The sequence below is a fragment of the Copadichromis virginalis genome, linkage group LG6 (assembly GCF_057382275.1).
Source record: "Copadichromis virginalis isolate Kocher_CV1m ecotype Utaka linkage group LG6, C_Virginalis_male_GT1.1, whole genome shotgun sequence".
Lineage (NCBI taxonomy): Eukaryota > Metazoa > Chordata > Actinopteri > Cichliformes > Cichlidae > Copadichromis > Copadichromis virginalis.
The window spans coordinates 14686527-14700427 of record NC_140623.1 but is presented as its reverse complement, the minus strand read 5'-3'; the positions used below and the strand labels follow the sequence as shown (position 1 = coordinate 14700427).

The window sequence follows — 13901 nt, the reverse complement described above, 5'->3', positions numbered from 1 at the left end:
AGTGGTGTGGAAACATTGTGGGTTCGCGGAGTCAGACGTGGCTCAAGTAGACATAGTGTGTAAACTTTGCTACAGTGTGGTAGCTGCACCACAGAGCAACACTGCAAAGTTCACTAAACATAGATGTTTACATTTTTCATTTATTTTTTATATTGCAAACATTTGCACTGTTATCAGTATTTGCACACTATTTTATATTATTTTTTAAAGTCATTATTCAATACATTGTTATTGTTAACCCTTTAAATCCCTGTAGAACCGGAACTGCGTAAGCTAGCGCAATAATTTGTTTTGCATATGAAACTGGAGGAGTTGTACTTACATCTTAGAAACTAGAAACTCGCTTTGCCGATCCGATCAGCTGTTCGTAACACTTCCCACATTGAAACAGACGTCAGCGGAACTGTCGCATGTCCGCCATTTCCTGTCCGAAACCGGAAGTGACTTCATTTTCGCGGAAAATGTAGTTTTTTACTTGTAGGCCTTAAAAGCCTATACTGGTGTTTTTATAAGTCATGTTTGACTCTATACTTTTCTGAATAGTTGCTGGGATGCTTACAACTCGAATTGCACTGCTGGAAATAGTTTGTTTTGATGCACATGCTGTTTTCTTTGCAAATTTGCATCATAGGATTGTTTTTTGTTTTTCCTGCAGTATATAAAAATTGCTGTATCTCCAAAATAAAACTATGAAGACACTCAAAATAAATTTCCTGTGGTGGGAAACTATTTTTTGTAACTTTTTTGTATTTAAAGTTTTGAGGGATAAGCCTCTTAAATTTCCCCAAGTAGAAATATATGTAAAAAAACCAAAAACAATTTTCAATTTTTTTGTAGTTTATTGCACTTTTTTGCAATTAATGTAATTACTATGGACTTAATGCATACATATTATTAAAATATGGGCTATAACAGTTGTATTGATGTATAGCAACTTGAAATGCTCCCAAAAATGGCACTACAGCATGTAAAAAAAATTATATAAGCTCTGGCGGACTTGGTTCTATGGTAGGTCTTAAAGGGTTAAATAAATATCGTCAAATAATCGAGATCTCAATTTCAGTGAAAATAATCGTGATTATCATTTTTGCCATAATCGAGCAGCCCTAGCCTCTGCTACCTTGAATCCTTCCGATAGTGGATCCTGGTGCCATGTGTTCCTCAGGTGAGTAATGCACACGCCCCTTTTACATCTTTTATGTAATGTAAAAGGAAACATGATTCATTAGACCAGGCCACCTTTAAATTCTCTGTGGTCCAGTTCTGATCCTCATGTGCCCACTGTTGGTGCTTTTGACAGTGGACGTGGTCGCCTACCTGGTCAGCAGTTATGCAACGAACTCTGATGCACTTTTCAAGGACACTTATGACAAGGCTACTTGTCAACTGTCATACTCGCTCAAATTATCGTGATGGTAATTTGACAAATTATTGTCCCTCTCTAAACCAAAAAGACAGAGAAGGCATGGTCTGCTTTGACAAGTTACTGGCCAGTGTACATGCAGTGCCCCTCGAGTTCTCATTCATATTTACTCATCATGCGTGGTTCCATGAAGCAGAGGTTAATATCATGGTAGCTACACACATTTTTCATATATAGTACTGGACTATATATTCGAAACAGACTTTTTTGACGAGGGTTGAGTGTGTGTGTGTGTTTGTGTGTGTTTTTAGGTAACTATGCACAAAGCATGATTTGTCTGCCCTTGTTAATGCTGTATGTCTGTGTTCCCTTACTTAACAGAAGCTCTGTTCTGTTCGTTCTGTGCATGTGTTATCCAAAAATGTATATTATGATTGACAAATGAAACCCTCCTCTAACAAAAATCTGATATAATGATACAATTCAGGTGATTTTCCCTTGGAAGGAGGCCAAAGCCCAATTTTATTTATGTAGCATTTGTATCCGGGTAAAACAACGATGTCTATGTCTGCCTAAAGTAAATGACAACCACAACACTAAACATAGCTGGAACACTGTGTTTAAAATGTCAATAGAAACATTTTTAGGTTGTTGTTTTTTTTGTTCTTTTGTTTTTTTCAAACAGCCCTTTTAAAGGGATGTGAGGACTGGCCAAAATGTCCTCACCTTCCCAAAAAGTTCTCACTCCCAAGGTAGCAGTAGAAGCAAACTTGTATTCTTTCTCTGTCTTCCTCTCCCTCTCTGTCTCTCCCTCACTCTCTGAGGCATGCAGCTGTGAATTATAGTGCTGGTCAGCAGTATGACATTGGAGTCTGCATTGGCAGCCATCGTCTGTAGAAACAGAATATTCCAAATAAATCCTTATGCCCACATGCGCTCGCACTCTCTCTCTCTCTCTCTCTCTCACACACACACACACACACACACACACACACACACACACACACACACACACACACACACACACACACACAGACTCCCATATAAATCTGTCCTAGCAGGAACACTTCCCTTTTGTGCACAGAGCAGGCAGCTATCAATCTAAAAGAGAGAGGGAGAGGGTAAAACAGTGGAAAGTGGAAGAGAAGAGGAGGGGGAAAAGTGGCCCTGAGACATCCAGAGGGAATAAGGGAGGAAATGCAGACAGTGGAGATGAAGTGAGAGGGGTGGAAGTGATACAGAACTGAGGAAGCTGAAACGACAGGGAGGACAGAAGATCTAGTGGACGGCAGGAGGGGAAAGGGGGAGCGTTAAGAGTTATGAACCTGTCCATATTTACTGTCGCTAGAAGATAGGCTTCCACTCAAACGGATGCGTGTGTATGCATGTGTGAATCTCCTGTTCAGTCCAAACCCAGATGCTAATTTTTGTTGAGTGGATCCAGGCCTCGGCACATGCAGTCCAGCAGCAAGTGGCTTTGGACAGCCTATTTAGCCTTGATGCCCCTATGCTGTGTGACAGTGAGCCAGGTCCTCACACCTGAGTAGAAAGTTAAAGAGTGGATGGCATTGCTTGGACAGCAGCTGAGCCATTCAGCAGCTGCACCTTGCAAGCCAGGCCAAGTGATTTCAACAGGCTTATCATAAGATTCAGCTTGGGCACTGTGAGTGTCTGTACAATGCGCTATTGTACAGTATCTGTGCTTGGAAACTTGGCTGTTCAGGAGCACAATACATGTGGTGAAAGGGAAAATGCTCTCTGTCAGGATGGAAAAAGCTAAATGTGGAGGTGAAGAACCCAGGATTACCATTACAGTGAAAGCATGTTTATACTGCAGGCATGCTCATTGGTCAAAAGACTCCTGACAGAATCAGACAAGCTTGAGGGAACAATTTAATCATCGCAACATCTGTACCTTTTAGTCTGATCAATTCCACATTACACTGCATCTGACGAACAGGATGCTCAATCTAATTTTTAGCATAAGGGTTAAAAGCGTCTGTGAAGCCTGACCTTTGTCTTTGTGCAGTCTATGCTGGAATTTGATATGCTTTAAGTAACAAACAGCAGATGTTGTTTGCATTCAGAAGAAGTAGTCAAGTTACGTGGTGCCTTTCCAGGGAGTAAATGTGATAGAATTGCTGCTTTTCTGGACCGTTGATGCACATCAATGCTGCGAAATAGGATGTGTTGGAGCACTCATGCATGCCGCCATGCGCTCAGTTCAGCCGTTTGAGCTTACACAGGAAACAAAAGGTCTAAGTGTATGGACAGGCATCACATGTCCTACCTGTGCTAAGCATCTGTTGGGACACATTTTCTCTTGGTCTGTCTTAAAATCAGTGTTACAACTTATTATGCAGTTTGATCTGAGATATTAGTTGTTTATTTAAAATTGGTAGGTTTTCTGAAATGCTGAAGTACAGTTTTGTGGAAAAAAACTGGTATGTGTGTCTGTATAAAAAAGCTTTGACAGGCGTCACTAATAGGGTGAGGGCTCTCTAGACAGTCTCGCAGGAAAAATATAAATATAAATAAAGCAGCTGTAGATGGAGTAGCAGTTTTTTTCCTATTGCTTTGATGTCAGATGTTTTCTTCTAAGCCTGAAATGAGTTTTCATATCTGATTTGACATTTGCAAAATGGCACCTAAAACCATTATTACAGAATTTTCTGATTCCAGTCTGAAACTCTTCTCAATAAAATAAGAGAAGACTTGTTTTTTTGTTTTCAACTTATTGTGCAAAGGCCGTGATTTCTGTGGTGTATGAATACAGCAGTGTTGTCTCAGAGTGACTAAAGCAGACTATTTCAAACACCACAAATAACACATTTTCCTTTCTGTGTCTCTGTCCGTCAGAAGTGGCTCCCTACCTACGAGGGGGTGGACAAGGGCAGCAGGTGGTGTTAGAGGGAAACAGACTGGTGCTGACCTGCCTGGCTGGAGGCAGCTGGCCTCTGCAGTACCGCTGGACTCTCAACAACAGCAACATCACTGACTGGACGCCACAGTACAGGTCAGTTAGCACCCACTGCCTAGTTATTATGTCAGACTTTCTGTCGTGAATCTTCTCATTGTCTTTAAGTGTATATGTCTCTCTCGTACCCTTCCTTTCATATACAAACATCTGCAGAGTAAGAGCTGTTCCCGTTAGAGATGGAGTGTGTGTAGAGGTCAGAGCATTCGGACAGCAGAGCCAAAGTGAGATTAATAATTACATTAGCACCATAAATATGTATATGGTGTGGGTAAAGAGGAGGGGATCCAATCAATATGTCTGTGCTGTTTCTTTGCTTTTTGCCCTGTACCTTTTCTTCTCCTCCTCCTCCTCCTGTGCCCCCTCTCTCTCTGTCCCTGTGTGTGTTGGTTGGTAAGAACTAAGCAATTCCTCTCGGCAAAACTGCAGCTGTGAAACAAAATTGTTTTTCACATCATTCAGAAATGGAGGGAATCTTGGGAATGCATACACACTGAGGGAGGGAGAGGTTGAGCCAGCAGTTTTGTAGGCAGTCGTTGTTCGAGCCAGGAGGTGCAGTGTGGCTCTGGACTGCTCTCAGCGTTCTGGCTACTTTAGTTTGGTGAGGCTATGCTGAATTGGCAAGCTGCAGTGAATATGAGTGTGTGTGCGTGTGTGTGTGTGTGTGTCAGGATGTGGCCATCTGCTAAGCCTGATTTTAGTGTTCTACCTTTGCAACTTTATATATGCTCATTTACATATTTTATTCTCAGTTAAATGAAGACATATAGTGTGGGATGAGATATTGAACCTCACTAGATCCTGATGTGCTATATAGCAATAGCACCTTTCTGCCATTGATATATAAACCATTTTCAGCAAATTGGACGGCCTGCAGCTTTGTGCATGCTGCTGCTACAGGAGCGGGACCAAGCAGTGCTCGATAGCAGTGCTTTGCTGTGATTTTTGGTCATGTTTACAGTTAATACGGGTCTCACAGATCCACTTAGTTTTACATAAACTCAGAAACATGCTTTGGGCTTCCACATAGTAAAATCCTCTTTGGAATATTTTATTTTTCTTCATCCTTTATCTTAGTTTAAAGCGCTGGTCAGTGGAGAATTCAGATGCACAATAAGTGACAATGATTTACATTAATGGAAGCTTCAGCTCCGGCTTCTTTTATCATTGTCAGTTCAACGGCAGTAGCCTGCCACTTTTTGCACATTGTGAGTTGGAATAAAAACATCACTAAGACAAGTTAGACTCTCAAAAAAAAAGAAGGCAGCAGCGTTTGCTTTGTTTTCAGGGACACTTATGACAAGGCTACTGCATTGTCTTCAAAACTGTATAACATGCTTGGCTGACAAACTTATTTCTCACAATGCATGTGTTTTTTCCCTCAAGCCAATACTTGTCTCAGTTACGTGCTGTATAGTTTTAGAATAATATAAACCTGTTGAAAACACATAAATATTAATAATTTCTGGTCTGACGAACTTCAGATTTAATGTAAAATGACTACCGTCCTACATTTACCTTCTTCTTTTGTGCAGTCTCTCATCACAGTATTACACAAAACAAAATCGATTTTTATTTCTTGAATCAGTCAATCACATTTAACGCTAAGCTTGTCAGAGAAACTGACTAGGAAATTACTGCATTGTCTATATATATATCTGTATCTAAATATAGTGGTAGATGACAGAAATCTAACAACTTGTTGGAACTTAAAACACATGGTGTTTCCGCTGCACACGGCTGTTGAAAATGTAGCTGACCAGAGAGAGAGGGAGATAGATTGGTGGTAGAAAGTGTCCAATATCAAAATCTGTTTTAGGATCAGAGCTGCTGTGTAATGTGTCGTTCCTGATTCAAATGGAGTTGGGTTTGTGAGTCTTTGATGTACATGTGTGTATTTGTGTCTGCGGGTTTGTGTATGTTGGCAGCATGCACTGACAGCCTGGGAGTTAAATACTTGGCTGTCCTGGTATTCGTAATGAGCCCCAAAGCGATGTCCGGTTTTGCTATGTCTATCCGGTTTGTGCGGAATGTGTGTGTGTGTGTGTGTGTGTGTGTGTGTGTGTGTGTGTGTGTGTGTGTGTGTGTGTGTATTTGTCCAGCATGGTACCAACCTAGATCCTATGCCAAGCTTCCCATTAGTGAAGCACAGTCCATTAAAACCCCATTAACAATCCTTCTCAGAAAAAAAAAGACCTCGCAAACATCAAAAACCTTTTCATACGCGGCACACAGATGCAAACAGACACACATACATGTACACAAACTGTGCATATGCTCTCTCTGCCTTCTGTTATCTGGAAACTTTTACAACCTTAGGCCCAATCCATTTTCTGAGATCAAGGACATGAAAGGGAATTACACAAGAGTGCACGCATATGGACAACCAGACCTCCACCTTCGTTCCCTTCTGTCTTGTTGGTCTCCAGACATCACTCCCAGTTTTATTTTTATTTACAGCTTTGAGAAGAAAAACCTACCCTTATAGTCTTCCTCTCCATGTGTCCATCTTTAGGTTGTCTATGCCGTCCCTGAAGAGGACTGATGCTGGACTGTATCAGTGTATGGTGAGGAACAGGATGGGAGCAGTAATACACAGGAGAACGGAGGTGCAGGTGGCCTGTAAGTACACACAGCATACACGGACACACACACGCTGGTTTAAAGTAAACTGAGTAAAACAATTGAAGATGTTGTTTTGTGCACAATTAAAACTTAACAAGCTTCAGCTTTGCTCAATTCTTACAATCTTACAAATATTGAAACAGTGATGGTTTAAAAAAGCATTAGATAGCATCTTGGCTAATGCTAACTGACTGTGAAGACAGCGTGATTGGTCAGTTCCAATACTGATTCTACATCAACAGTTTTATGATGATGTAGGGACAACACCAACACCGGCATATCTGATTGTGCAGTAAATGTATTGTGATGCATTGGTGTTGATCTTCATACTTTTCATCCTTCTCTCTTTTCCTCAAGTTCTGGGTAACTTCTTGGCCGAAGAACAGAGAAAGACGGTGACTCAGGGCCGAGCAGCCCTCATCAACCCTCCTCCCCTCGCTTCGTTTCCTCAACCATTGGTCACATGGTACAAAGATGGACACAAGATAATCCCCAACAACCGAATGTAGGTGTTTCTTTTACCCTTTTGCTTTGTGTCTTGAGCACGCACTTGTGTTTGTATGGTGTCTTTTGCAGTCTCGAGCACAAAGTGTGTCTAACAAAATACCGCCTGAGATAAAATTTTAATTTTACAGTTCTTATCCCACAGTGGTGTATTAATTAGTGTTCTGCAGAAGCACAAAAGTTCTTTTAATCCTCGCATGTCAATTGCTATGAATAATAAGCTATTTAGATAACTGACCCTTTTCATAAGAAGAGACACAGGACATTATCAAGAGAAGATAAAGCGGGCTTTTCAGTGAATCAAATCTACAAGGTTATTAAGTAATTTTAGGTGCATGGGAGATATTCTTTTATATTAATTGTACAGCAGAGATATGAGGGTCCCTGTGTTGTGTAAGCTGTGCTTCACAGTCTTTTTGTTTGATGTTATTCTCCAGCTCTTTTTGAAATGCTGACAATTTGCATATTATTTCTTAGTTGCTGCAGATATCCTGTAAGTGTCACTCTTTTGAAAAAATGCTCATAAGCTAAGCACAGGGATGGTAGTGTGCTTTTGGTTTGCAGAGTGGTGTGATATAGATTCAGGCAGCATTTTAAATTAATTTGGGATATGCACCTTTTTGAATCGGCTCCTCTGTGACAATAGCTGTTGAGATGGAGACCTTCAGTGATTTTATTAGTCTCTGCTTGCACTCTGAGATAACTAACTCCCCATTAAGACCACTAACTGCTCCCCAGTGTGTTATTGAATGAAATTGTCAGTGGCCTTGCTGTACACGTAAACGGTCAGACAGCAACTTTTTCACCCCTTTAACGACAGACACCACCTCCAAAGAGCTTTTCAGAATGCTATGTGGATTCAGGTTATATAAACAGGGTTTTTTTTTTTTTTTTAACTTTTGGGGGGGGGGGGGCTTGCTTTTGTTTCTGGTTCACATCAAGTTTGAATTTGCTTTTAATTTGGACGAACTAGGATAATGTACTCCTGTTAAGTTAATGGGGCTTTATTGAGAGTGGCTTAATGATAGTGGACTGCAATTATTTTGCTGCACACGACACTATCTGCATGAAGGTGTTTTCAGTCAAAGCATCCCTGCTGAAGTGTGCTCCCTGCTGCTGTACATGAAAATAAAAAAAACAAAGAGGAGCCCTTGTTATAGTTACAGATTATTCCGTGATTATTTCAATAAAAATACATCTGCAGTAGATATGGAGCATCTGTGGCCAGGGGACAAGATTGTTAGTGCCTGAAACTTTTCTTTTGTGTTTGCTTATATCTTAGCGCTACCAACCAACCACATTTAAGCAGGTTTTATTGGCGTGCCGGTAAACAGTGAAGAAAAACGATCTGCAATCTTAAAAACACTAGCTACTGTGCGAGGAGGATTTAACCTTTAAAATTAGCAATAGGGAATCAGCGGTAGAGATTTTCTCAGCTTTATTAGAGCCTGACCAATTTATCAGCAGGCTGATATGTTCAGCTGATATTAGCTCATAACATTCATGTTATGAGTGTTGATACTGGATAATTTGTCCAACAGAGGGTACTCTGCAACTTCCCTGTTGACAACACACAAACATAACAACAAGATGATACAAGCAGAGTCTGGCAGAGAGGAAATAAGTTAATAACAAGCAAATAAATAACTGTAGATATCAAATATAAGGCAAATTCGATTATTTGGTTTGTGTGTCTGAAAGAAAACAACATTGGCTGTTATCAGATATCAGAATATTTGATTGTTAAATCACCAAATATCTGTATAGGTGTTGATCTTAAAATTGGACAGAGCTTTTATCACTTCTCCTTATGTTGCTACTGCCACTATTATGTTTTTCATCAATTTCTGAACTAACTTTGAAACAAAAGCACACAACGACCCCAGGCACCTCTTTCTCTACATACCAGCTTCATGACCTTTAGTAACATCTCAAGTGCTCATTGGGACATTAATGAGTCCAATTCTAGTCCCACAGACCTGCTGTGGAGGATGTATCCTCACATTAACCCTGAAAAGAGCTGGTTTATAAGATCTGACATGTGACTCCATGGTGACTTTAAAAGCCTGCTAGCATATGCGGAGTATACATTTAAATTTGGATTCTAATATCCATCTACTGTAAATCAACCCTGACAGCAATGAAAAGCTTTAAAGTATCAACCTTTTTGTCAGAACTGCTCCTGACACAAAGGTTAAGTACTATATTAATGCCTGGATATATTCTGGAAGCTCCATAGCCTACAGTACACCAATAGAGGGAAATATATAATTAATAGTAAAAGCCTAAGGTGAAGCTGAGGTGGGTGCTTGGATCGTAGAGTAAGCACTGATGTAACAGTTGCAGCAGTAGGTTAGCAGAGCATTTAAACAATGTGATGTGACAGTGAACAATCGGCTGCCCGATTTTATCATATCCACAAGCCTGAGGCCAATACAGAGCCTGCAGATGTCAAAATGGTCAAAGCCAGAAGGAATGTGTGGACACCTGACTATGGTTAGAGTTGGAGGTCACATCATCCAGAATGATCTCTACAGTGGGGATGATGATGATGATGATGTAAACTGTTTACCAGTGTAAACGGTACATGGTTACAGATGATGTTAAAACAGCTCTTTTTATAGCACATTGTATTTCACTTTATACAGCACATTTGTGGTGCACTTACAGTATATCAAAAATGAAGAAGCTTCAGGTGGTTTATATATATATGTGGTGATAATTGATTCCGAAAATATGGTTGTCATGGTTTTAACCGTACCTGCTTCAGGTGATACAATATATTTCCAGTTTCTTGGATCACAGGAACAATTTTTTATTCACTTTGTAATTATTGTAATGACTCGTGATTGCATTTTGTGTGTGTGTGTGTGTGTGTGTGTGTGTGTGTGTGTGTGTGTGTGTGTGGGGGGGGGGTTATCCTTGTTTTGTCTTTTATTACTTTTCTGTTCCATTATATCCAAATGGGCTGCAGTGTTTGAAATACAGTTCCAAGTTTGGCAGGTATACTCAGCTGAGCAGTCAACACAGAGATTACAGTGGCCAGTATTGGAAATGGTATATGTCGCTGAAGTAGCTCCAGTGGCTCCATTACTCTTTGCCATTTATCTTGATTAAGTTGAGGGGGGAAAAACTGATAAAACTTTCTGTCCTAAAATGCACAGTCAAGACATTTTATTACCAGGAAAACCCATAAAATTCATGAGTTTCCTCAGCTATTTATTGCAGACACAGTTTGCACTGAATTCCAGACTGCCTTCACTAAAGTAATAAGAAATTAAGGCATTTATATGAAATACAATGTAAGTGGCATTCTGTTAATAACAAGCCGCTGTGCTTTTTCAAATGGCAAAAGCTTGGCACTCAATGTAGGAGGCATTTTATTTAGACCATATTCCAATCTTATAAAGATGGAATGAGGTGTGTTGCCTCTAATAATTTGGTATGAATAGTTTCTATCTCAGTTATCTGTCTTGGATGCTGACAGCAGTCTCTCCAGTCCTCGAGAGAGTTAGATATGAGAAACAGAGAAACCAGTAGAAACTCTAGAGATTCATCTTTTTTTTTCTTTTTTTTTCATCTGATGCAGTTTTTGACTCCTCTAGTATAGCGGTGGATCAGAATAGTAAAATAAAAAAAGAGAGACAATCAGTCTTTTTGCTAAGTTAACAGATGATAACAGGCTTAGAGCATTTATTGGCAGCTGAGCTAGCCAAAATACACTGTAACCAATGCCCAGGACATTCCTGGTGCTAGCTAGCTGCCTGACTTTGGCCAGCAGTCTGTTTTAACAGATACAGGGCTATGAAACAAAGGTTTTTCTTAAATCATGATCAGTTCAATTCAATTCAATGTTATTAATGTAGCGCCAAATCACAACAACAGTCACCTCAAGTTGCTCTATATTTATATATTAGTGTAAAAAGCTCTATACTAATACAATCAGGCACCACTGTATAAGCAAACACTTGGAGACAGTGGGAAGGAAAAGCTCATTTTAAACAGGAAAGAATTAGCAACAACCAAGCTTAGAGAGGGCCAGCCATCTGCCATGACTGTTTGGGGATGAGGGGAGGGAGACAGGACAAAAGACAAGCCGTGGAAGTGAGACAGAGTAACATGTTTTCATTTATTTACACATGTAGCAGCTCTAAAATAGAAACACATAATCTAGATAAAATACACTCATTGTGTCACTTAGACATGTTTTTGTGATTGTGTTTTTTTGTAAATTGAGCGAAAAACATGTGGTTTCTTGTGATGATTGCAGGGTTTTAGCTAGAAAAGTTGTTTGAGCCAGCAGCAGCAATGGGTCAGGGATTTGGTACAATGTAATGCTGTGCTCGTTTCATGTAGCACTGTCCACCTGCTATGACGCTAATTGTTAATTGTGTGCTGGCTGAGACAGAACAGCGGGGCTACGTTTGTGCGCCTCGACACACACAGGATGAGGAGGGAGGCACCCTGGGAGCGAAACATCATATTAAATCATAACCTCATTTATATTCAGTGATGAATGATTTAGCTCAACCTTGAATAATGGACATAAGTGGACTGATTTCAGCTGAACACGTAAAATGAAATAAAGTCTGAACACTTTCCTGGTACTTTATTCTAGCAGTAGGTAATCTTAACTGTTATAGAAAAACTCTCCAGTGCACAGACCATAGCGGTCAACTTAGAATAGGCGGGCCAGCGCTCTCGTATTACAGCCATGTAATGATACCACTGAACATAAATTATCACTTATATTTCTGTCCTGGTTGCTTAATAGATCTTTAGCAAAAACCTATATCCACAAAGCAACAAATCCACACTCCTCTGAACCTTACAGAAGCACAGTAGGCCGCTCCCTTATTTCCCAAGAGGTCACCACAACGGATGGATCCACATGTTTGATTTGGCACCGATTTTAGGCCAGATGCCCTTCCTGATTCAACCCTCGCATTTTTCCTGGCCTGGGTCTGGCACTAGGAGTACACCAGCTTGTGAATCCCTGTGGTTGGGTTTGTCTCCTGCTGGACTTGAACCGGATATCTTTCACCATTATAAAGCACAGTTCTCTGTGATATCTATGCAGTACAAGTAGTAAAAACACAAATTATAGAGACTCTTCTCCCTGTTCACTGATAAGATGTATTTGTTTATTCCTATTAAGAGGTGGGTACACCCTTGGGAGCAGTTGTGTTGGCACTTTGTTTGGGCGGAGAAGATCTGATTGGTGTGAACCTTGGGAGCGAAGAGTCTCAAATTCAAGGTTTTCGCACCAGTATCTGTATCCATGGAAACAACATAAGATAAGATAAGATAACCTTTATTAGTCCCACACGTGGGAAATTTGTTTTGTCACAGCAGGAAGTGGACAGTGCAAAAGTTATGACGCAAAAATTAGAATACAATAAGAATAAATACAGTACACAGCTGTACAGAATAGAATAAAATAATATACTATATACAGTAGAATAAAATAGAATAAAAATATACAATAAGATAAAAATAGAATACGAATGCTATATACAACTGAGTAAAAATACAACGATGCCAGAAAAGATTATTGCACTTAGTGTTATTGCACATGTGTGGATGTGTGTGTTTGTTCAGTTAAAGTCTTTGTTGTGGAGTCTGACAGTAGTGGGGAGGAAAGACCTGCGAAAAAATGACAATGAAAGCTAGTTCTGCCCCTTTGCAAAGTCTGAGCATGGTGAAATATTTTGTAAACAGAAATATTTTAAATAAAATTGCAACGTTTTCATTCGAATCATTTCATGGGTTTCTGGTGTTCCTGCTCTTCCAAAACAGAGTCGCCTATAATGTGACTAGGAAAAGTGGATCTCTCCACGCCATTATCAGGTATTAATATAATCTGGATAAAAACATTCAGCTCTGCATTGTGAATTGAAATATTCTGATTTGCTTGCAGCCCACATTCACATACTGAGATGAAGATTCATGCATAACACTTCCTTTGAACCCTCATAGAAAAGACTAATTTGCACCTTTCTTCACAGCTCCCCTCCTGTCTCTACAAGACACTCTTTCCCCCTCTCACCTCCCTGTTCCATGTCTGTCCTCCTACTTTTCTGCCTCTAAATTATTCTTCATATTGCTTTGTTCCCTCAGTTGGCTGCCCTTCTCTCACTCTTTGCCTCTTTTATGGTCATTATCATGCTACAGGATATAGTGTTATACAGAACTCATAAACCTCTGTTTCTGAATAAACTGCTTAACGGCTGTGGTGCGTGCACGAACACACACACACACTCACACGCACACACACGCACACACACACACGCACACTGAAAATCTGTCTCTTCAGACCAATCTCAGTTGCGTCTACCTGGCACAAGCGTCTCTGTGTGCGCTCATGTGTGTCAGAGTGAGTGCAGTGAATATTTGCACAGCCCTACGTGTGTAACGGTGTGTGTGTGTGAG

The 13901-nt window shown here is 40.2% G+C and overlaps 1 protein-coding gene across 2 annotated transcripts in view; it reads left to right on the top strand.

Annotated features, from left to right (window-relative positions):
• The window catches only part of LOC146707476 (protein sidekick-1-like), a 295921-nt gene that overhangs the window by 100473 nt on the left and 181547 nt on the right, over positions 1–13901 (top strand). For both annotated transcript variants that reach the window (XM_085458835.1, XM_085458834.1), the window contains 3 exons: positions 4223–4379; positions 6856–6962; positions 7323–7470. In XM_085458835.1, the coding sequence (XP_085314961.1) occupies positions 4223–4379; positions 6856–6962; positions 7323–7470 (412 nt within the window). The remainder of the gene's footprint in view (positions 1–4222; positions 4380–6855; positions 6963–7322; positions 7471–13901) is intronic.